This window comes from Perca flavescens, chromosome 16, assembly GCF_004354835.1.
Source record: "Perca flavescens isolate YP-PL-M2 chromosome 16, PFLA_1.0, whole genome shotgun sequence".
In the NCBI taxonomy this organism is placed as follows: Eukaryota; Metazoa; Chordata; class Actinopteri; order Perciformes; family Percidae; genus Perca; species Perca flavescens.
Genome location: NC_041346.1, coordinates 16,189,716 through 16,215,308, shown reverse-complemented (window position 1 = coordinate 16,215,308; position 25,593 = coordinate 16,189,716). Strand labels below are relative to the sequence as shown.

General features: G+C 39.7%; 2 protein-coding genes across 3 annotated transcripts in view; both read right to left on the bottom strand.

The window, feature by feature from the left end:
• Nucleotides 1–621: 621 nt before the first annotated feature.
• lhx6a (LIM homeobox 6a) lies at nucleotides 622–14,292 on the bottom strand. Its single transcript, XM_028602099.1, has 9 exons — nucleotides 13,959–14,292; nucleotides 12,998–13,069; nucleotides 12,533–12,715; nucleotides 10,460–10,581; nucleotides 3,528–3,748; nucleotides 3,043–3,143; nucleotides 2,726–2,821; nucleotides 2,239–2,413; nucleotides 622–2,149 (listed from the first exon to the last, which is right to left on the bottom strand). Exons 1-9 carry the CDS (start codon nucleotides 14,034–14,036, stop codon nucleotides 2,070–2,072), a joined length of 1,128 nt encoding a protein of 375 aa, XP_028457900.1. The 5' UTR covers nucleotides 14,037–14,292; the 3' UTR covers nucleotides 622–2,069.
• Nucleotides 14,293–16,774: 2,482 nt separating this feature from the next.
• Nucleotides 16,775–25,593, bottom strand: part of rbm18 (RNA binding motif protein 18) — a 15,704-nt gene continuing 6,885 nt past the window's right edge. The window contains exons 3-6 of one of the 2 annotated variants that reach the window (XM_028601284.1): nucleotides 25,032–25,158; nucleotides 23,793–23,879; nucleotides 19,344–19,444; nucleotides 16,775–17,843 (exon numbers count right to left, since the gene is read on the bottom strand). In XM_028601284.1, coding sequence (XP_028457085.1) covers nucleotides 17,660–17,843; nucleotides 19,344–19,444; nucleotides 23,793–23,879; nucleotides 25,032–25,158 — 499 coding nt within the window. In that variant the 3' untranslated portion in view covers nucleotides 16,775–17,659. The remainder of the gene's footprint in view (nucleotides 17,844–19,343; nucleotides 19,445–23,792; nucleotides 23,880–25,031; nucleotides 25,159–25,593) is intronic. The other variant, XM_028601285.1, reaches the window with a different exon arrangement.

Below are 25,593 nucleotides of genomic sequence, written 5' to 3'. Positions count from 1 at the left end.
CATGCATTGTCTCCAAATCAATATGTTATTCCAAATCATATTGCTAATGTTCAGCCTGAACATTAGCAATATGATTTGGAATAACCTATATTGATTGTTAACAGGATACAGTTCTGCTGTGTGAGGGTCTTGTACTCCCTTTAACATATAATCAGTTGTTAGAACAGGATATGTTGGGGTATGATAGCCCCTCAATCCCCTAAACAACTTCACCAGTTCAAAGATGAAAATAACATTTATAAATAAGACATCCAGTATTTTATAGGCAGCTGTCCTTTGGACAAAGAGAATCTCTCCCATGATGCACCATTCTTGCTTCATGGCAAATACACGCTCAAAAAAATGCAACACACACAAACACACACACAATGTACACTATCCATAAAAATAAGAATTATGCATAATTACAAAACACATAGCACATAAAATTACTTCATATTTATTTATTTTATTTGTACGTTTGTCATTTGAAAAATCCTATCCAGTTGCGCCTAATTTAATCTTGGTGCCAAATGTCCTTTGCTTTGTGCCCCCCAAAAAAGTGAATTATTTGCTCATTAATTTATCCTCATAAATGATCCAAACCCACAAAAATATCACATTCTATTTTATTGCATTTTAGTACACAAACATTTATGATGCACAGTCTATCAAATAAACTTTTTTGTTTGATTTCATTTCATGTTTTTTGCAAAACAAAACAATTTCAGAGGGAAAAAGTGCTTTACAGGGATTTACCATCTCAATAAATACAAGGACATTGAGGTCTTGTTGGATCCTGTTCTTCACACAATGGCCATGGCATAAAATACAGATGCACACTCTCTACCCCTGCCAACACACACACACACACACACACACACACACACGTTTTACTATGTACAACACCAGTCTGTTTCATATTGTCCATAATGTACCGAGACACCAACACTCCATGTCCCTCTTTGTGTGAAAGACACACACACACACACACAGAGGCTAAACAAACAACCTTAGAAATTATAAATTAGTGACAATATACTTGTTTGGAAATATGAAAATATGTAACTTGTAACAGATTTTGTAGGGATGTGTAGTTTGACTAGTGTGCTCATCTCAGACTTCCTCGTTTCTCTGTCAGTTTAAAGAAATGTAACAGGATTGTGGCAGCCTAAAATCTTTTAGCTTTAGTTGTGGTTTTCTTCGTGATAAAACGTCAAGATGCTGATTTTATACCAATGGAAAATTTTAAATCCTCGTAAAAAAAGACGAGAAGAGTTTAGAGACGAATTATAGGCAGGAATTTTAATTTCACTGATTCACCTCTGTAAAGTTCTTTTTTTTATAATTGAAAAGATAAGGCACACAATATTTTCATTCTTTAACAAACATCTAATTCTAGACCTACATTTAAGTGGAAAATTTACCCAAACTGTAACTAGGATGTTTCTGTTTTTTTGTGATGCCATTCCTAAAGAAAACAGTTAAACTTATATCATTTACATTTATGTTTCCTTCATGGTTGCTTAGAGAGTAAAGAGTGAGGAGTCTTACCTCTAATGCGGTCTACTGTGTGTGCCGGGCCCTTTGGGCCACAATGACAGTTCCCCCTTAAGTGTTCCCCTCGTTGTTTATCTTCAGTATTCTGACAGCACTCAAAAGGCTTCAGTCCTGCTTCCTTGCTCAGTTTCATCCCTTTAAAACTCCCTTCCTCCTTCAAGTCAGAGGATGGCTGGGTAGAGTGGAGGATGCTGTACATGTGAAGCAAAATGGGTCCTTTAGGTGGTATAAAATACAGTCAGTGAGTTCCTGCTAATGATAAGGATCATCTTGACAGAGTGGCTGCAGGTGGGATATTCCTGTCCTCAAAAAAAAAAAAAAAAAAAAAAAAACATAATGATGTTTCTTAGTGTTTTCCTCATTCTTCCATTTCTCTTTTTGTTTCCCGAGTGGGCATGGCTCCTGTAAGATGTGTCTGTTCTCCAAGCTGACTGCATGATCTCCGGGTCAGCCCTGCAGACGGCAGTGATAGGAGATTAAGGGTTAGGATCCAGAGGTTTAGGGGTCTTAAGGGTCATAGTGGTGGAGCGCTAGCGGCTGAGGGGAAGCTGGGGCAACGACATGGCCTGGTGAGGGTGACTCTGAGAGGTCAGCATGGAGAAGGGATGACCTGGGGAGCACACAAAAACACAGAAATGCTGAATCAAAGAATAGCTCTATAATTAACTATTCACTGCACAAAAGTTAACTACAACTCACTGTCGATATACCCGTGAAGGGCCACCATGCGCGCTCGCTCAGGACTGCCAAAGGGGGAGTAATGCAGTTCATCGGGCAGGGACGAGGGTATCCTGGACTGGGGATGACCTGGAGGAGCCCCACTGTGCTGGGGCGTGTGCTTTTTGTGTCTTGCTCTGCAGTTTTGAAACCACACCTATGAAGACGCAATGTAACCAGACATCATGTTGCTATATTCTTAAAATCGCAATACGTTGATTTATTTCAAAAGTAGGTTTTATAAGAATCAGAAATGACAGACAAAACATTGAAAATATATTTATGTGCATACCTGAACATTTTACTATGATATGTTGGCAGTTTAACATAATCTGACCTTTCCTTATTTTAATCATTGTATGGCTAGATCAAGTTGTAGGTGTTTGTATATTGCTGAATTATTTCAATACAACCTCGCCATAGCATAAGTAGATTAGTACCAGAAGAGAGTGGATTTCTGTGTACTGACCTGTATAACTCTCCTGCTGAGGCCCGTCATGTCAGCTAGTTTCTGTAGCGTCTGGGCATCTGGATTGTTGTCCTGGGCAAACTGAGCCTGCATGATCTGCATATTGAGACAAAACATTAGCATGAAATCAAAGGCTGCTGAAATCTATACAGAGATCATTACAGAGTGAAAATGTAGTTCAAATGTGGCGAGAGTGCTGCACATTTACAAAATAAGCTGCAAGTTGTATTAGAAACACATTGGTTTTCAGCTGAGATTGGTGCGATGTGTGTGTGTGTGTGTGTGTGTGTGTGTGTGTGTGTGTGTGTGTGTCTGACCTGTAGCTGTTCAGCAGTGAAGGATGTCCGTGCCCTTTTGGCCGGTTTGGGCTGACTGTCCTGTTCCGTTGGAACTGCTCCTTCTAATGTGATACCATTGCCTGAAAAACACAATGGCAGACACGTGAGATAACAGGCAAACGTGTTGAATAACAACTTAAAATGACTAAGCTAGTCCCAGGAGATGTATTTGAGCCAGAGGACTTGGACACCATCTCATAAAGGGGCTATTTTTTTCTTCAGTTGGGACCCAAATTTGAGGGTCTTGAGCTCTTGTAACATGACCACTGAGAAGTCAGAAAGAAGCAGGCCAGACGTATTACATCATCAGTGATATAAGAAATAATAAATCATACAAAGGTGAATTATGCAGTCATGATTTTGCTCACAAATTCAGATAACCTCAGTTTTGGGAGGACTCTTGAGCAAACATCTGGACAGCCACAGAGAACCATTAAAGTAAATTTGCCAGAACCACTGCTCACCACTTTCAGCCGCTCGTTTGAGGTTCTCCACCATGGTGTCGTAATGGATCCTACACAGGACTTTCTCCTCCACCAAGCCAAACTCCTCTCCCGTGGACAACTGCCTCTTACACGAGTAGCACGCAAAACATGCCAAGTGGTATGCGTTTCCCCTTGCACGGCGCACCCAGTCACTGGCGTAAATCTGCCGCCCGCAGCGGGCACACTTAGTACCAAACCTACTGTGAGAGAGAGAAAAAGAGAGCAGAGGCAGAGGAGGAGAAACAGAATGAGGAATTAGGGAGTCATTGATGGGGTAAAAGCAACATTTCGGTAGAGAAAATCGCAGCGGTAGATGATCTTTTAAATCTAATCTCGAGGCCCAATGTAGTACACACATTATTGAACATAATGAATTAAACATGCACAGACGTCCTTTTCTTTGAGAATATGTTGAGAGAGCTGAAGTTGAAAATAAATGTTTTTAAACTTGAAGTTTTGGCAGAACTCAAAAGGTTTAAGGAAGAAACCTTGGAGGAGGATGTGGCCTTCAGAAAAGACTCCTGACTGCGGCTGCAAGCTGAGCCTTGAATGCAAACAAACCAACACCTGCAATTTCCTGGCTGATGCATGAAGGCCCTGACATGTACACGTGCACACACACAAACACAGAATCGCGCACACACCAGGGAACAAACCAACACACATGTAAACCAGGGTGGATTTGAAGATGAAGAAAGACTTATATGACATCACTCGAGATCGCCCCGCTGTAACTGATAGCAACAGTGAGGTCAGGCGGCATATAAACCTAAACCACCTGACTTTACTGTTCTGAATGGGTGGGTGGATGAAAGTGAAATGGACAGAAAGTTGTGGAAAGAGAGGTTAGGCAGGGAGTGGGTTAGTGAACATAAGTTTGTTAAGTCAGCAAAGGCTTTAAAAATAATTCCTTATAAGCTCAAAACAAGATATAAATATCAACAACAAAAAACGTGATCTCGTCTTTTGAAATATTTGATATAAATGTGATTGAGGACAGAATGGGACAAATACAAGGGTGAGAAAACATAAGGACAGAGACAAAGTAAACTGCACTAGATTTAAGTATTCATAATCTTTCAGAGATAGTGTGCATAAGTCCCTCTTACAATGTTTTTTTTGACTTCCCTAGCCTGTCTGTGGCACTCAGCCCCAATCCCATTTAATCCTACTAAAGATGAAAATCTTTTAAAATGGGTCACAAATATATAGTTACATTTTCTTTTCATTTTTTAAAGGCTGAATAGTTACCTACAACAGATGGGCACTGTAATGTTTTGCAAAAATTCAAACAAGAGTGAATAATTAATTTGTTGCGGACTATTTTTAGCTGCGGATTAATAAACATTTGATGTTTTAGCGAGTATTTACAGCAGCAGGACGGTGTAGTATTGACTTTAAATAAACCAGTGCAGTTAATCGTGTCATGTCACTTAGTGAAAAGGTGTGGCTCAATAATGTGTTTATAATAGTTTTAGTACAACAATGGAGGTCTGTGGCAGAGAAGAATAACTACGTTTTGGTCTTTTAGTGGGATTTGTTCAGCCTTCTCCTATCAAAAAAAACTCCACTTTAATACAACTGGAATATTAGACACATTTCCTGTTTTAGACCAGAATCAAAAGACATTAAGCTCCTCATTTATTTGTAAGCAGCCTGAGAGAAAGTTCTGCCTCAAGGGTAAAACTGGGGGCAAGAAGCATAACAGCAAACTTTATTTTTAGCTCAAATTAATAACATTTTCATATTGATGGGATTGTTTTGTAAAACAAGCATTAATAAATATCAAGAGCTGATGGCTGACTCAACATTTTTACTAATACATTTTACGCTTTTTCTTCTTTAATTCAGCAGAGCAGAGATAAAGAGAAAACTCATACGAGCACATCATGAGCCAAATTCAAAGAGCCGTCGATAGTTGAAACATATGAAGGATGCAAGAACTGGTGAGGGCAGGATGAAAAGAATAGACATGGGGAGAGGAAGTAAGTGGCTGAGGGAAATAGTAAAGAGCGTCGATGGCAGAGAGAGAGAGCAGGGGGGACGGAGAGCACGAGGGTTGCCAAGTGAGTGGGTTTGGCAGTGTATCAGTGCACTCAAGTCCACTCTATCTGGGATGAAAGCATACTATAGCCCTGACATCTCACAAACTCGTACCCCTCCTCATGTATATGAGCTTGTTGGCCAAAAGTTTCATTTTTCTGCATGTAGTATATGGTAGAGAATATTTATAGGTCATCATTAAATGCCTGCTGTTTGAGGATCTGCCACTTATCTGTCTCAGTCTGCATATGTCTGTCTGCCCTCCTAGTTTTTGTTATCGCTGTCAAGTAATGCAACAATGTCTAAATATAAAAAGAGCATCAAGAACGGTCCCAGGCCTGGCATTCCTCATAACAAACAAATTCAGTTTAGCATTAGAGCAGTGAGACCACGAGTGTTTGTGGTGATCCTGAAATAAAATTAGCTGGCATAGCACTTACAAAGGGCTTAAGTTGTTACAGATATGTGCAACTTAACCAAAAAAATTCTTATAACCCAATAATGCCATTCCGGAGGCAAATCGACTCCACCGCTTACTGTACTGTGTGTGCGTATAACTTCAGATTGTTATGGAGAATTCCAGGCTGTTTCTACAGTAAAAGAGGAAAACATTGTGGAACATTGCGGCTAATCTAGCATGACAGCTTGTCGGTTTCATGCTCCGAGACAGAACCCAGAAAAGCTACAAATCATCCCTTGTTTAACCCCCTCCTTCTCCTCCATCTTCATCTCCTCAGACCCCTCCCTTCCTTTTTCTTATTATCTTATTTTGTCTTTGTACCAAAAACCTGGTGTTTATTTTGGAGTGTCAATCCTCACATCCCCCTGTATCACTCACAAGAGGGAAAATCCTACACCGCAAACTCCCTTTTCCCCCAGACCTCTCCTATTTGCTCCCCTTCTTTCGTCTAATCTTTACTGCTTTTTTTTTTTCAATTTTATTTATTTATTTATTTTTTTACAGTAATTCACCTGCTGCTAAAAGAGCTGAGGACTGAGGGCTTGAGGAGGTACATGTTTTTTGGATTATTTCTGATGTGCTATGAGAATACTCTAATCTCTATTAGATTTGTCCTGAGAGAGTTCTTGCTCGACTGTGCGGTTTACAACGCGAGGTTCGTGCTAGGCTGCTTGTATGGGAATCTAAGATGAGGAAGTGATCTAAGTACTTTACAGACAACATCTTTTAACAGATTTAACATATTACCAGGCTTTAGCATATTAACCCTGCACAAGAGAAACCGTGATTTTTTTTGGGATTCTCTGTTCTTTGAGACTGCAGTAAACAGTTTTCTTTGTCATCTGCTTTACAAAATGAAGAATCTATTTCATTGCTTTGACTGAGCAGCCTTTATTTAAATATGTAGCATTGTGTGACAGATGTCTTATTATAATTTCAATTCATTCAGTTCTTATTAAAACTCAAATCACTCGCTCTGTACCGGTTGTCTTTGTTGCTATGGAGACCTAATCAGCTAACCAGAGGTGGGTTGATGAATAATTATTATTACAACACACACACACACACACACACACACACACACACATCTCACCCACAAAGTTCCCTACATACATGTACTCTGGTTACACTGTCAGTATCCCAGGGTGCCTCTGATTAGTGCAGCAATGTAACTTCCTGTGTGGCCTGCAGCTCAAAGACGAGGATGATGTTTCTACGGAGCGAGGCGAGGGAGGGGTTGCAGGGAGACGAGGGGGGTCAAGAGGGGAGGCTGATAAAGAAGTGGTTTGCCTGTGTGTGTGTGTGTGTGTGTGTGTGTGTGTGTGTGTGTGTGTGTGTGTGTGTGTGTGTGTGTGTGTGTGTGTGTGTGTGTGTGTGCGTGCGTGTGTGTGTGTAGCAAGCCCTGAAGGCCTGACATGGGTTTGAGAGGCACAGCATGGGCTCTGTCCTGCACCCTCTATCCCGACATCCCCCCGCCCCCCCCTTCCCCTTACACACACACACGTATATGGAGGGAAACCCACTCTGATTTCCTGCTATTACGCCCCATTAAAGCAGCTGTCAGTCCAAAGCCAGATGAGAGGCTGACACAAATGAGGAAATATCTCCAGAGGTTTGAAACCAGCCCAAAGAATCTGGACTCGCAGTGGTGTTTAGCCTAGTTTAAATCTGGCCTAAACCCAGGTTACAGTTTATATTTACAGAGGTAACCATTGTACAGGCCCCGGCCCTGCAGCAAATCTTCACTGCAAGATTTTCTAAATCATTTAGCGTTATTCCAGTGTGATTGAGGAAATCTAATCTAAACCTACAAATAGTATTATGCAAATGAGAAATATTTTTCTCCGGATATTGTAACCATATTGAGAAGAAGATACAGCTATAGTTGGCAAAATGTCTAACAGTTTGATCTTCAGACTACTGTTATCACTTTGCTTTGCTCTATACAAAAACTGTAGTTTAAAAAATCAAGAAATAATATAACTTAGTACATGGCTATACTGCCTAACAAATGCAGAGAGTAGTAACTACACAAATTGGGAAGTTGCTAAAAAAAAAATAGTTTGAAGGCAACTTTGTCAAGCTGTGTAACAGAAATGCAAGATGTTAAACCTTAATTTACACCCTCAGTGTCTACAAACAAAATGTGATCTTAGCTTTCTTGACCATTTGACCAAATGAATAAATTATAGATTTAAATGTGATTAGAATATAATGTCACAAAATCACATGGATACACTGGAATCAGAGGCTCAGATTGCAGTCACTGTTACTCTGCTGATCTAGGCTAGTTAGATTTAGCAGGTCTGATTTATCTGGTGTTAGGCTCCATTGTTATTAAGATACTGGATTATTTGTGTGGCATGCATAATAAATCAAAATTACTAAAATGATGGAGCATTACAGTTGATTTTTCAATTATAGGAAACAGGTCTGAAAGTGGGGGTAAATTAGCTTTATCTAAGGCTAGCTGTTGCTCACCAGCTAGCATGGTTCTGTTTTGTAGTCCCTGCAAAATGTGCGTGTAGTTTTATTTTAAAATCTTCTTCTATATTTAGGCATGTATTTTTAATCACAATTACTGTATTTCATATAATTAGAGTGTAGGATTTCTCTGATGAGTATAACATATGACGGTGACAGCCACATCTGTACCACTGATTACCATTTTCTAGTGCTCTGACATATTTTAAATCCTCTCTGGGTGTTTATTAACACTGGCCAGAGGGCAGTGTTAAGGGCGAGAGAGGTGAATGATGAAGGAGCATTTAAATGGAGACGGGTCAGGTAAAATATTATCATTATGTGGCAGAGAAAACACAAAAATCTCCGTTTTGTGAAAAAAATATAGCAAAATTATTGGCAGCTGCTGGACATGCATAAATAAACAGAGATATCAGTGTATGTTTATGTGTGTGTTGCTGTGTCAGAGTGCAAATGTGTGTCAGTGTGTGTACGTTCTTTAGAGTTGTAAAAGGAGGCACTGTGTGAAGTGCATTCTTGCTAGTAAATGTTTCATATTCATGTTCTCATATTTAAGTGCGTGTCCATGTGTAATTGTGCACATATCTGTTTTAGTGTGTGTGTGTGTTGTGTGTGTGTGTGTGTGTGTGTGTGTGTGTGTGTGTGTGTGTGTGTGTGTGTGTGTGTGTGTGTGTGTGTGTGTTTTTAGTTTGGATAGGAGTCACATTCAGAACAGAAACATGCTGACCAGGCACTCGGGCGGTCTAATTGCTGGTCTGGAGGCCTGAGGGTCTGGGGTGGAGGACAACTAATTGCTGGTGATTATAAACCTCATAGCGGTAGCTTGGTGTCACGTTTCAATCAGACATACACCAAAGCTCACTCACAGCTCCAAGCAGTCACACAAACTGATGTGCATGATGCATATGTGTCCATAGGCCTTCTATATCTCCACCAGCTTCAGGCTACAGCACAGAATTGTACTATATGCTGTTGCTGGTGTGAACTCCATTTAACCTCAGATACCACACACACACACACACACACACACAAATTCACACACATGTGGTCAAATAAGTGAATAAAGAATCGATGAGAAATAACATCAGTCAACCAATACGTATTCCTTCTCCTCTGCTGTACGTAAACACAAGTACAGTGTGTATTGAATGGATACAACTGTTAAATTCATCCTTACATTACAATAAATCAGCATAGTCTCTCTCTTTTCTCTCTCTCTCTCTCTCTCTCTCTCTCTCTCTCTCTCTCTCTCTCTCTCTCTCTCTCTAACAACAGCATTTTACGAATTACCCCTGTTCCTTATAAATGTTTACTACTAGCACCACCTTTTGAGTGTGTGTGTGTGTGTGTGTGTATGTATTGTAATAATAATAATAATAATAATAATAATAATAATAATAATAATAATAATAATAATAATATCACTATCTATATTGTTGTTTTACTGTATCATTTAATCTGGCATAAAAATAAAAAATGAATTTATTTAGCACACAAAAATGGGAAAATATTATAATATAATAAGTATAATATGATCTGGTAGCTCGAAGTTGAAATAATTTGGACAAAAAAACCTCCTCCCCATAACACAGCCTATATAACCTCCCTCTGCTTTTTTAAAGATAAAGCAGAGTTTTCCCAAAATGTATTCTGCTAGGCTAGATATTGGTTTTCTTTTTGTAGCTACTGGAAGTGTTATGTTTTGGATAGCCATAACAAAGCTGTGGATCTTTCAGTTAGACTTTTATTTTGTTACAGACTTGGAGAAGCTTTTGAAAAGGTCTTTCAGGAACACATGAGGCAACCCGCACCCATCTCAGAGAGAGAGAGAGAGAGAGAGAGAGAGAGAGAGAGAGAGAGAGAGATTTCTGTGTTGGCAGAGTAGACGTGGTATTTTGAAAACACGGTCATAAACTTACCCTACCTGAAATAATCCATTTTACAGAAGATCTCTTTGTTTTTGATGTAGCAGCTGTTGTGCTGACGTAGCGACGTTCTGCAGACAGAACACTCCAGACAGCGCACGTGCCAGATCAGGTTGTTCACCTGCAAAGAGACAACACTCATGTCAAACCAAGCCTACACCGATGATAGAGCACTACATTAAGGACTTACAGTGTGCCTATGGTGCTGAGTAACAACTTCATATACAGTATATCATATATGTCTGTATATAAATGGCATGTCACATTACTATGGTATGCTGTTCAATATTTCTATATGCCAAATTAAGCTTATATTGATGTAATACGTCAAGATATTACCTTAAAAATATCACCAAATTATTTCTATGAAAGTTGCATTTCTAACAGTGATGCTCAAAAATGAGTTTATGTTGATATCATGTTATCATTTTAATATTCAATTATAGGGATTTTTAGTGAGTCTGTAGTGCCCGACTATCCTATTGTACTTGTGTGTAGCCTATGTTTTCTAGTATATAGCAACACTATATTTGAAATACTAGGACGTGGGGTTTTGCTTAGAAATTAAATAATTTGCCTTTAGGCCTAAGTAGTGAAAAGTGGACTAATAGCTGCTGAAATGCATGCATTTTTATGATAGAAAAATATCGAACCTAAAGCATTGTGCTTAGGCCGTATAGCTAATATTTTCTGGCACTGAGTGTAATATTTTCATTCAATAGCAATTATGATATAGCCTTAAATCAAAAAGAAAAATGACCTGATCTGTAATGACGACTGAAAAATGATTACAATTATTTTGAATGTTCACAGATTGCACAGCCATATCGCTGCCTAAACATCATTTCATTTTAAAATATTATTATCCCAAATTAGCCTAATTATTTTGGCGAGAGAGATCATAAAGGCTGCCCTGTAGGCTACAATAAGCTGTTAGAAAAGTTCTAAATGCAATCATGTTTATTTCAGAATACATATTTTTGCAATGGCGATTTTATTCAACAAAGCATAATTTATTGTAACTATTGTAGGCCTTCTTTTTCTAATTAGTAGAAAACGATTTATATAGGCGACATAAATGTATTTGCATCGGCAGTGTGAAATATGTAACTGGCCCACAGAAATATAGGCACGATATTTACACAAGAAAAAGAGGGCTAATACAGAAATTCACGGTAGACCAAATAAACTTTCTGCACACGAGAGATTTGAATGTATTATATTAGATAATTAGATTCCATATTATCAATATGCTACTATATTTATTTACATAGCCTACATAATTCGTTTTCAAAAATCTTTTTCATAAAGTGTGTTTTTTCAGCCAGTTGTACAACGTTTAAAAACAAAATATAGATGGTATCCTAACAGGCCTAGACTTGGACACAACTACACAAGTGAATTCTGACAAACACCAATTTGCGCTCGACTGAAGACTGTTTTGGTTGGAAGCACGCGGGCGCACGCGACAAGACAGGGCGTATTGACAGTGAGGCTGTAAAACAGAAAAAATCCAAACACTGGATCCCTGTTGTACCTGCGCGCCTCCAAACACCGTCTGTTGCTTTACCTTTCATTCCTGAAATGTTACGTTGCAGCTGTTCAATTTAGACAGGCCTACATGTGTTGTATATGGTTTACGTGTTTTGTACGTTTGTGTTACAACTATAACATAATTATATAATAGGGTGTTATGTGTGCCAGATACATAAAAGGCTACGTTCGGTCTATATTGATAGTTATGGGTGACGCAAATGTATTTATTTGTGGCTAATTTGTATCTAGTGTAAATTCTACAATAAGAATGCCTACAGTAACAGTTGTCCAGGCCTTCTGTTCATTCCACAACGTCCGCGCAAAAACACAGCAGGCCTGTCCAAACCAAAACAGGAGCCGGGTCAACATGGCATCCTCCTGCTCCTCTTGTGCAGACACACTATTTGCTGTTAATGTGAATCCCAGCGTCAAAAAAGAGAAGGCTAAACAAATAAACAAGACGCCCCCAGAAGAAAATGATTTCTGCTCCGACCATACGGGCAGTTTCACCCTGATGGTTAAGGTCGGCCTCTCACCTTCAGCAAGTATCTGTCCAGGATCTCCTGACCGCAGCTGGCGCACATGTTCTTCCCGGTGGACGGCACCGAGCTGGTGGTGGAGGTCGGCGAGCACACGGACGGGGTGGACGGAGTGCTGGGGGACGAGCGAGTGTCCTCCCGCTCCATGTTGGACCGCTGGGACTCTCCGTCCGAGTGAGACTGCAAGAGGGCATCAGCACAGCTCAGTAACACACAGAATAATCCCCACAGTGCCAGTCTGCAGATGTCGCCAGTTTTTTTTTTTTTTTTTTTATGTTGTAGTCTATATCAATGCGCGCATAATTCGCACAAAAATATGTAGCCTGTTTGCATGAATCCTAACCATATAATTCCACGTGCAGTGGATGCGCTCGGGCCAAGGGTCAACTACTGCGCAAAATAGACGCACTGAATTATCCAGACCATTTTTTTTATAGCATAAATAGGCAATAAAGCTCTCACCATTGGCGCGTGTTTAGAGTCCACACTGCAGCGTGAGGCTCCCGGTGTACTCTGATGCTCGGCGGAGATCACCTATAAGACAACGTTCAGTAAACGGCAGGTCTTCATCACTTTTCCCGTGTCATCGTCAGCTGAGAAATCCTCGGGAGACATTTGCGGACAGCTCTGCAAGGCTACTCCTATGCTATATAAAGTGGTCCTGACAATAAACGCCGGATAAAACTGTTAAAAGGGCCCCCGCAACAAAAGGCACATTTTAATGAAGCTATTTCAATTTGGATTGATTTTTCCCTGCCCTTAACCCGTGCCTCTCAGAATAATAGTATTTTCTTCGCAATCCAGGACACGAGAGTGGAGTGGGGAACGGGGGGGGTGGGGGGGGACTACCTGTAATTACAAATAGCTTGAAACGCTGTGGATAAGAGGGACCCGGAGTGTCAATTTCAACTGTCAATCAGAGAAAGGCAACGGGTCACCCAAAGAATTGCAAATTTGATTTTTAATGGCTGTAATTAAAATCCAATTCTTCTCAGGCGAATTGGCAGCGCTCGAGAGGCTCGCGGACCGCAAATCACGCTATTCATAACAGAGAGGCGCGTGCCTCTTTACAGCGGCTGGCGCGTGCAGCTGATCTCAGTACACAAGCAGTGATTCTTATGACATCACAGAGAGACAAAACAAAACTCACACACGCTGCGGCGGGCTGCAAATAAACTGCACGTTTCTGCAACAGCGGATAGATCCACGCAGCGTTCAAGAAAGAAGATAAACCGTTTGGTAAATCAAAAATGATTTCACGTTGAGGCTTCGTTATGCCACATATATCGCGACCATCAGATAAAAAGCTAATTCAGTGTAAACCAAGCAGTGAAGGCCCACACAGTGCATAAGTGGGCTATCTCTCCAATTTGAACCTTTTACGCACAAAGATGAAGCCCAGCCGTGTCCAAAGTGTTAGTACCTGTTTCGTGGGAATTCCTTCGGACAGAATCTTATTTCCCTCTGAAAGAGGGGACAAAACTTCATTTTTCCAGTACATGAACCCTTGGAGTCTCACAGCGTACAGTGTCTCCAAACTCGGTGCGTGGAATCAGGAGAAGACTCGGCGATGGGCGTCAAAACTTGTACCATCCGTACCATATACCATGCGTGGATTTGGGTGTAACCGGCGCACAGTGTTGTTTTGAACGCAAAAGGCTTTCTCTCTTTAAAACGCTGCGGTGCGCGACGATCTGACTGCCACTGGCACAAACTACAGAAGTTGTGCAGAGGCGAGGAGTTGCCTGCTGCTCCTCAGAAAGCCTTATTTAGAACAGAAAGAGTTCTTCCTTTCCCCGTTTCCCCCTCTCTCCACTTTTGGGAAGGAGTCTGGCTACAGGAAGTGGATCAAATTGAGGGGCTGGCAACTTTTACTCCAAGGCTTCATAGGTGCAGGGCAGACTGCAGGGCTGCAAAGTCGACGGGAGCGCAGAGAACCAGAGGGTATTTGAAGAGCTGTAGTGAAAGTTTGTGCGGCTCTCTGGCCTGCCTTATAGCTAAAGAAGGGGGAGGGTGAAGAAAGAGGTTCATATGCGTGAGAAGGGTGGACACACTTTGGAACAGTTATGACAGAAACTTACTCAAACTCTGCTGGTGTATGTTTGATATCTCAGACATTTATAGCTGCTGCCAGAGAGAGAAAAAATCCCAATGTAAATGATAGTTATTTTTATAATTACCATTTATTTGCTACTAGAAATATACAGCTAGAGCTGACTGTATAATAATTAACATACTCGGGCATATAAATAGACCCTTTTATAGGCTACACCGCGTCTGCATATACATGTTGGGTTGTATTCAGGCTCAGTATTTACACTAGAACAGAAAAATAATGCCTCAAAAATGCATTTAACCATAACCATAATTCATTTATTCAAATTCCATAGCGTAAAATATAAGTTAATTAATGAATTATAATGGTGTTAAATGTTCTTCGCTCCCACGTATATTAACGTCCACAAGGCTTAGTTTTCATATTAAAAATGCTTTCGTTATTACATTATTTCCAAATATTTAAATTCCGCGTGTCGTGTATGATAATGAAGGTGAATCACTTAAGTAAATGTATGGTTAACAATAATTTGCAGGGCAGAAAAAAGACAAAAAAATATAGATTAACAGATAAACAACGATAGAAAACATCAGGGTTGCATTTCAATCCATGGCCTATATTAGACTTTCCTTTTGCCACAATGATTTTAGGCCATAGCCTATAACCTAAACACACAAAACAATTTTGAAAAAAAGAGAGTAAAAGTATATATATATATATATATATATATATATATATATATATATATATATATATATATATATATATATAGTTTTATCATGTAGATAAGTGGGTCCCAACCTTTGTGGTCAGAGGCCCCCCACCCCCCAGTCCTGTCAGATGAACTCATGTACCCCTTCATCACTGCCCAATGTACATTATTCAATATATAAACGTGGATATTGTAATTTTTTCGTACAATTGAACTGTCTTGTTTAGAAATCGTACTACTTGGAGTGAAGCGGAATGTTTCAACCGTTTATCCACTAGGCTACGTTTAGCTAACCATTTCAGCCGCTTATATACTGCAATACTTTCAGCCATGCATTTCATTACTTTAAGATACCTGTTTAAACCTCTGTCTTCAGGTGTTACAGCTGATATATTCTTTTGATGAAATTATAATTTCTATTTATTAAATTTTTTTATTCGACTGCTTCCACAATCTTTCCAAGTAGCCACCACCCCCCAAGGCACCAGCAGAAGTAGCCCAGGGCTACTGGAATCACTGATGTAAAGTGTAGAGGAGCTGATGCACATGAAACAAATACTGCCGGAGTGTTTAACGAAAGGCGAGCCTGATGATTCCAGGATGTGTTAGGAGCCCACACACCGGTTTACATCGAAGTGTCAATCAGGCTGTCCGCAAGGATCCAGCAATTATCTGGAAATCTACAGTGCAGAAATAATCCCATCAAAAATAAACCACAGCAAAAACTACATTAACAAACTTCTTCATCATTCGGGGGAGAAATGAATTTAAAATATTGAATCAACTGAACATACATTTTAATGAATAGGCCTTTTTTTTATTGAAAACAGGTAAATACACACATTGCAAAGAAACCATTCATTAGATCTAATGGCCATCAGAAACATTCTGCAATCGGGTTATTTTACAACAAGGAATTTAAAAAAGAGCTGACTCCTGTCAAGAGGTAGGATTTGATTTGTTCGCTGCGCACGAAATGATGCTCTTTCGTTTCATGTTGTACAATTAGTCTGCCGAGCTCCATCCACGCTGCAATGTTACCTAGCCTAATATGTGGCTTACTTCTTAAATCGACTCTTAAAAATACGTGTTCTGCAAAACACATTTGGTTGGCGAATTCTTTCTTCACGCAAACAAATTCAGACTAAAAGCCTCACACTTCATATCACACCTGCAGAGAAACACAATCACATTTTGCATGCATTTTAAAATAGAATGTTTCCACATTAAACCCATATGCAAAAGGCCAACAAAATATAACGATTTACAGCAAATTTTGGTAGACTGCACAAAAATGAATAAAAAAATTCAATATCCACCATGCCTCGGGGGAAAAAAGAAAACGGCGACTCAAAACATAGTGGAAGCAATAATAAACAGGATTATTAGTTATTACAACATTGGGGCATTTGTCAGTACTGAAAATTGTTGTAATCGGCTTTAAAAAAATCTGTGATAATTCAGGACTGTATTTTTAACCCCTGGTGAATTAAATTGGATTATATCAGCAACATGGTGGTAACAGAGCAAACGTAGCTGACTGACAAAACATAAAACTGAATCCTGTATTTCAAGAGCAATGTAGAAAATCTACAAAATGGAATTAAACACACTGCAGATGTGATATTTTATAGCTTTTAATTGAAAAATTGAAACAAAGAGAGGAGGTAAGGGAAATACCAAAACTCTACGCAACACAAAAAGGTCAGTAAAAATAGATTGACTGCAGGTCATATAAAAATTGGATCCAAGAAAAAAAAAGAAGCCAATGTCACACAAAAATACTGCAACTTACAGTAAGTGTCGCTGAGTGGCTCATTATTTGAACTCCATGAATACAAATCTGTGTATTTCTTCCTCTTCACTGACTTCATCTTGAATAAAGACAATAATTGTATTTCACCTTTAAATAATATGATCTTAAAGTAAAAACGTGAAAAATAAGAGGATCGGCATTTAGACTCTTTAATAATAACAACATTTCTCTTTCCTGGCAGCGGCACATCATGTCACTCACAGCTGTATGATTCACCTGCATTAAATCTCTAAAAAGTGAGAAAGCAGACATAAGGGATCCAACCTGCACAGCAGTCAGGTATGGGGCATATGTTAAGACTAAATAAAAACTGATACTGTAAACCCAAAATAACTAAAACCACTTTAGGTAATTGTCCATGATTGCTGTGAATACTCCCAAAGAGTCCGAGTTCTCAAAGTATTGTCAAACCCTTTTATTCCCAGATAGGATGTGTATAGTCTTTATAGTATCTAGTGTAGAGTCTGTTTGTGTGTAGGTGGGGGCTGGAGCGGGGGGAGGGGGTAGGGGGGTGTCCTCCAGAATGAGTGGGAGGATGGGTCATCTCCTAAACTTGCGGAAGGGCCTGCTCTGGTTATTGTGGTGTGATTTAGAGTAGGGCTCCCAGCGTTTCCTCTCTGGCGGTTTGTTGTGAACGTAGGCTGACGGGCCCGAGTAGTCATCATCTGGATTCTCCTCCATCATCTGGAGCTTGGCCTCAATGGCGCGGATCTTAGCACTCGTACTAGAGGTAAAAAAAAAAAAATAGGAAAAGAGGAGGGAGAGGAGAGGTTAGCAGCGAGGCTGAGGCGGGAATTACCAGTGCTGGTGCTGAGGGGCGAACAAAGTGATGGACAGATCTTGGCTCTTGGCTCAGGGGAAAAGAAGAGGAGGCATTAGCACTCTCAGTAGTGGGAAGGACAGACGCAGGAAAAAAAATGAAGCACAAGCAAGAGATTGCCAGTTGAGCTGCATGAAAAGTAGATGAAAACTTGTATTTAAATGGTAAAACAGTTTTGAAGGAGCAAGTGAGAAAAATGTCAGTGCAGGCGAGAAGAAGAGTTGAATGAGGGAATGAGAGAGGAACAGATATAAAAAGCAGGAGAGAGAAAATCTAGAGTGGGTATAGTGGGGAGAAAGGCAGAAAAGAGTGTTTATATTCCCTCTCGTGCTGTGTGGAGAGAGTGATTTTGAAGTTTACACTAGAATCGAAGTGTGGAGACTTTCCTGAGAAACAGCTTGATAGCGGATAACTCGTTACATACACTGGATCGTCTCGGCAAGAGTTGGTACTGTGAGCACGAGAGGCCTCTTCACTGACTAGTGCTCCTTCTGACTGCCGTACTTACAGTGTGCGTCAATATGTGAATGTAGGCTGGAAGTGTGGCCCCAATAATGGAACATGTTAGATGTTGCTTTAACAGGACCTACATTTTTTTGAAAAAAGTGTTGGTCCATTTGTACACAGATGAGCTCAACTTGTGAGGAAAGAAACAAGCCCACAACTTCTCCTCCAAAAACTTTAGGACCAAGCTTAGCCAGCATCCACACTGAGCTGGCTAAATCTGAAAATGTTCTTTTTGACATCCATCCATCCACCCACACTAGCATTTTCAGATGATTATTTGACAACCTCCATCCACGTTTAAACATCAAAACAAAAAGGAAAATGGGTACATTTCTTCTTGTTCTTCTGGTTTGCATTCAGTAACATAAAACATCTGGTAAGGAGTGGGACAGACACAGCCCAGTTTGTTGGTAGATTCTCAGCTGGTTAAACCTCGGTTGTCACCTCCTGCTCTCCATGGTCACCTATACAGTGTTTCAATATAGCAATGGCATGACAATTGTTCATTAACATATTTTTAAGCTTCTGTTGTCAGACAAGTGAACAAACATAATATAGTGATAAAAGCTACCGTTAACCAAAGTGAACAGTGATTGGCAAAAAGCAGGCTTCTTACTGCCACACAGGCCTCCACTTTGTCTGAGCAGGCTTACATCATGGTTATCCAGTTTTCCTCGTCCACACTACAATGCGAGGCCAGTGTTTTCAGAGTGGTCCACTCAAGGAGCTTAGTTGTTGATGGCTTAGTGTGGGCAGGACCAAATAATGGGAAACTTATTTTTTTTTTTATTTAGCGGGCTTAGTGTGGACATAGTCAGAGAAATGAAAATGGATAAAAACGTCAAAAAAAAAAAAAAAAAAAAGAAGCCGATGTCACTGTGTGTGTTTGTTACCAACCTGAGGTGGTTGGCAGTTACCGGTCCATCGTCTGCCGCGCCGCTGCATGACGGTTCTAGGCTCGGAGGCATCGTCTTGTCATTACGAAAACCTTCAAACCTCTGTAGAGAAGTCATGTGGCCAAAACAAAATGATCCACACAAACAGTGATGGAAACATGGATGGGACAGACAGATGGAGAGAGACAAAAGGGGTAAAATAACAGGTAGAAGCAAGAAAAGACCCTCGTGCAGGGAGATAGAGACACATGGATAGTTGCAGCTAACACAAAAGATTTGCTTAGTGCATAATGTGTGCTTGTCTAGACTTGGACTTGTGTCAAAGTCAAGACAATACTGTCAAAAGGATTTAGATAGTAACATGTTCTCAGTGCATTTAGAAACATTTTAGTGTCCAGTTGAAACAGGACCACATAACAAGTAGAGAAAGAGAAGAAGACAGAAGAAGAAAAACATGTAAACCAGACATTTAGAAACCATCAGACCTCTTAATAAATCCTGACAGCATTTCTCTGGAGAGCCAACTCCAGCTTCCTCCCACAAAAATCAACATCAATAAACTGAAGTATTGATTTTGTTTGTGTCTGCACAAACAGATAGTAACCAGGCAGGACTGTGCGTCCAGCTCATAATCACACCCTAAGGCACCATGGAGGATAAAGAGGGAGCAGCTGAAGAGCAAAAACCAACGTCTGCACTCATTCCTTTCAAAAACCACCTTCCAAACATCTCCACCAGCCAACACAGAACTCTCGAAACCTGTGAAGAAAAAGAAGACAAAAAAACAACAACTAAACAACAGTCACATGATGGGCGTGAGGAAACCGCGGCACTTGGTGCAGCTGCAGCCATTTACAGGAATATGATGCTTAGAAATCAGTTGGTGTAAGTGGCAATGAATCAAATTAAAGTTATATACACACACACACACACACACACACACACACACACACACACAGCCAAGAATAGGTCTAAAACAATGACCATTCCACCAGCCAGGACCCTTCCCTTCCACCTATTCCTAAAGGCATGTAGCTGGAATGCATATAGATCTAGGTACAGTAGAACCAAGCAGGCCATACTGACTCTGTACACAAGCCAAAGCTTAAGTGATGGGAAGGATAACCGTTATAATAGTTGCACATTTGCTTTTAAATAGCCTACACCACTGGTTCTCAAAACTGTGGTACCATTACCAATGGTGGTACACAAGCTCCCTCTAGTGGTACGCGGATGGAATCTCTGATATATTTAAAAAAAAATGAAATTAATTAATTTAAAAACAATACCATAGAAATACTACAACATCTCCGATAATACTTAAAGTGACTATATGTAACTTTCAGTTTGTGTTGATTTCAGCGGCCCCTTTGGACAAAAGCAGTAGTGTTTTTACCACACGTGCTGTTGTTGAGGTCTAGGAGTTAGCGCTACCGGGAGGTCATATAGTTGCGATGAATGTTTCGCTCAGACATAAAATCATTCATTTAAAATAAGAGAATACGTTACAGATGCATCGTTGCATTTCAAGGGTTGCATACGGTGAGCTAAACTGGGTAACAACTCTCGTGCCCGGTGTAGCCAGTTTCATAGATTATAGTGGAAGCGTCTGCTCTGCATACGTTACAAGTGCAATGTAGCTAGCCCGTAATTTAAAATGAATTGAACTTTTAAGGCGAGGAACGAGAAGCGTATTGCCTGTATGTGTGAAAACAGCTGGGCAATATATCGTTATTATATCGATATGGTGATAGGAGACAGGAGATATCGTCTTAGATTCTGGATATTGTAACATGGTAATATGGCATGAGGTGTTTTTTTCTGTTTTTAAAAGGCTGCATTACAGGAAAGTGATGTCCTTCCCTGAATGTTCTATTATTTGTCTTTAGCCTCTTAGTCATTAAATACACATTATTGATGATTATTTATCACAAATCTCTTTGTGTGAATATTTTTGTTAAAGCACCAAATGTCAACCCTACAATATCGCCGCAATATAGATATCAAGATATTGGGACTAGAGCTGGGCGATTTTTTCCCTAAAAAAATGTTATTCGATTTTTTCCCCCCCTTCCATTTAAAACAAAATAACAGTGAACTGTAAATATATTTTAAAAATATATATATTTAAAGTGCATCAACATAAACAAAATTGCAAAGGCAAACCCTTTCTCTAACTGAAAAGTCACTGCAGTGTGCAAAAAAGCTTGTTAAACATCCAAATTAATTATTATAATTATCAGAGGGCTGCGCCGCAGGGAGCGTGCTACGGAAACCCTGAAGGAAGATTTGCCGAATGCAAAATGTATGTACGCTATACTGAAGAGGGGGAGAAAAAAAAATCTAAAAAAATCAATTTTTTGAAAATATGAATAGATTTGACCTACCAACTCGATTTTTAAATCAAATCGATTTTTTCCCCCAGCCCTAACTGGGACAAAAATAGCGTCATATTTGATTTTCTCCATATCGTCCAGCCCTACTCCTGCATGAACTGTCCTTAGCTGAATAAGGTAGGCCTACGCTACACTATTTTAATGTGGGCCATAAAGGTAGTACTAATGGTAACCTAATATTTTCTGAAGTGGTGCATGGTAAGTTTGAGAACCACTGGCCTACACTATCAGTAATCACACAGTTAGTTAAGCATGTTAAGAGAATTATTAAGGATGAAAATAAGTGTTTTATGTGTTATAGTTCATCATGGAAACAGTCACAGGAAGTTGATAGAAGGTTAGTGACGATGAGTTTCAGGTACCAGTAATGTAGCATGCATAGAACAGAACTTGGCTAAACTGTGTATTAATAAATACAGAATAACACAGTAATGAATTAGGACATTATTTTGTTTATTATTAGTTTGAAAAGATTTGTGAAGAATTAGGGGAAAACTTTAATGAACGTTCATCAACGTGATTTTCTCTCTTTTAAAGCTTATGTAATGAAGTCAAGATGTAAGCCTGGAAACAAGACAACAACTTCTCAACGCTGACCGTCTCTGACTCACTTATCCCAGCAGCGCGTCACTTCTGGGTTGGAAAGGCCTCGCTAAAAACATATCACATTAAACTGGACCTGAGCTGGCCCCATTGCTGGAAAATTGCTCTAATCTTGTGTAATAAGATTAAACTGTAAAATCCCATTTTATATCCCGAAGCAGAACAATCCCAGACTGTGTCAGACAATGTGAGGATAATTTTGATTGATATATTGGTCTCAAACTTTAATTATGCATCTTGCAATTCACCTTTGTCAACTGTGACACTGACTAGAAATCTTGGTCCACAGCGAGCAGCTGGACAGAACCAAATTCCTGTGGTGCAGCTTTTCTCATATCTGGCTGATGTGTTTGCAACATCATATTAACCATGCTTTGAATCCGAGCGTGCTTGAAAATTAAGATTTAAAATTTTAAATTTTAACACCGACTTTTACACCCTAACCGGCTGAGCTATTTGGGTACTATAAAACTAGATATGTTAATCAGCTGCTATATGCTTAAAATTTCACGCATTAGTACGACCCAGTATGTCACGTACTTGTAGAGACAGAAAGATACCAATTTCTTCAAATAAAAATAAATTTTAATATTAACACACCTGTACCTGTAGATAAAACGTGCTGTAGCTCAGTGATGCATTAAAACATCTTCTGGCTGATAACTTTGCTAATAAATGGGTACCCTACCTATGTTAGAACAGTACTGAATTTGAGGCCACTGGCAAGTGTAAGGGAAGGGCATGCAGAAGGTGTTGACAGACACTGTGAGTAAAGTAGTTAAAACCTATTTCATTTGATAAGACAGACAGGTATTCATTTTGGGATACAAAGAGCTAACATTGTAGGTTTATAAAAAGGTATAAATAACTTAAGCTATTTTTGGTTGGAATGGTGGCTTGAGCCCAGTTACAATGAATCTGTGAGCAGATTTATCCTACTACGTGTTGTCTTAGAGCAGGCAGCATTGACCTTGACCTCCCTCTACTGTGTGTGTGTGTGTGTGTGTGTGTGTGTGTGTGTGTGTGTGTGTGTGTGTGTGTGTGTGTGTGTGTGTGTGTGTGTGTGTGTGTGTGTGTGTGTGTGTGTGTGTGTGTGTGTGTGTGTGTGTGTGTGTGTGTGTGTGTGTAGGGCGTGATTCGTCTCTATACAGGATATCCTTTCACCCATTGCCAGTAGGTGGTCTATTGTTAGGAGACAGGCATAAATTGTGCTGGGATCCCACTGCTCTCCATAATCTGAATACTGCAGTAGTAACGTGAAAATGTAAATCAACAGTTGCTTATAATCTTTTACCACAGTTCAGACTAAAATTCAGCATTCAAGAGTGCCCTTCATCTTAAGAATTATTCTCTCTTCTTATCAGCCTTGTTTCTGTCTATGACAACAGGGACTCATCCGGATGTATACGATTTTCAGTTTTATAAAAAAGGGAGCCGAGTTCGACACTTACCCTCACCTGTGCGTGCGCCCAGCGCACAACCAGCTTCTTCGACAAAGCTAGCTTCCCATTCAAACACTGGATTGCCCTCTCTGCCTCCTGTAGGTAGAGAGAGACACACACACACACACACACACACACACACACACACACACACACACACACACACACACACACACACACACACACACACACACACACACACACACACACACACACACACACACACACACACACACACACACACACACACACACACACACACACAGATTTATTATAATCAAAGCAGCCTTGATGATTGCACCCGAGTCTTTAAATAATTAGTCTTCACCATAGAGAGATGGCAGAAACAATAATAGACGATGATGTGCCACTCTGCCTGCACAGAGACCATAACGTGTGTCTCTGTTGTGTGTTTGAGAGGCAGTGTGAGTAGTTTTGTCTAATCAAAAGAGTAAGTGGCTTTGATGATAAATTATATTAATAAAGTACTTTTTCTATGTGTGTGTGAGTGTCTAAGTGTGTGCGAGTGTGTAAGATAAACACACACTTCCTCTGTATAATCCTTTTGGGAGGGCTTCATATCCCACTGATAGATACTAGCTGTGAAACAAGATGCTTATCATGATCCCCAGGCTCACTCCAAAACAAATACTGCCTGCTGAACCTGAGCAGGTTCCTTTTAAGTCCTTTTCTCTTTTTTTTTGGAAATACGGTCCACTTCAGTTAGACACATAATCAAGTCCTCCTGACTGCTTGAAACTGTCTAATAAAGCTTTCCTATGATATTTGACAATGGAGAGCTTTATTACACTCAATAAAGTGAATCCCTCTGATGAAATATATTAGACTGTAAGAGCGGCTGTGCAAAGTACAAGGCAAAGTCACACCTATTGATTTGAGTTTATGAAGACACACCAATATATTGACATACTATCATCGTGGACTGATATATTCTTGAATTCATGAAAAATCTATATCAAATTGTACTGCCAATTATTGACAGATTGTGGAATTAGAATTGCAGTAATTAAAATTAGCAAGTATATCGCTTAAAAAAAACTAATTATTGACATATGTGCCATGCCGTTTTTGTAACAAACACTTAGCATGACTTAAAAAAAACTTAGTATTTGACACATCTGAGTTTGTACCATCAGTTTACAAAAATACATACTGTGGCAAAATAAAAATATAATATATCAATTAAAATCAAATATACATATTGGAAACAATAAAGCTTGTATGTACCTCTCTGGTGTTAAAGTTGACAAAGCAGTAGCCCCGTGGCTGTCCCTCCAAAGGCCCAGACTTATGAAACAGGAAGTCAAACTGTTTCACATTGCCAAACTTCTCCAACAACTTCACCAGGTGATATCTGCCAAGAAAGGAATCGTGTGAAAGAGAGCACACAAAAAAAAAAAAAAAAAAAAAAAAAAAGGTACAAGAAAAATAGAACATAGGAAAGAGGAAAATTGTAGTTGTTCTTGGTATCTATTTTGTAAAGAATTTTAAAATAAGAACACAGAACAAGCTTTTATTTTCATAAAATGCCCCATGTGAGACCTACTCTTATCTAACATTTCCATAATGATCAATGAAATGCACTATATGCAGTAGATGTAGTTCAACCCTATGAACCAGCCACATAGATCTGCTCCACACTGTATTTGCAATCCTACAGTCTGTGAATCTGTCAAGTTCAGCTAATGAGAATGACAGCTTTCTCTCCCTGACACCTTTTTAGCGGCAGGCCAGCTGGTGTGGCAGCCCAGTGACAGTAAATCTCTCATTGAGACAATGCTGAGGATAC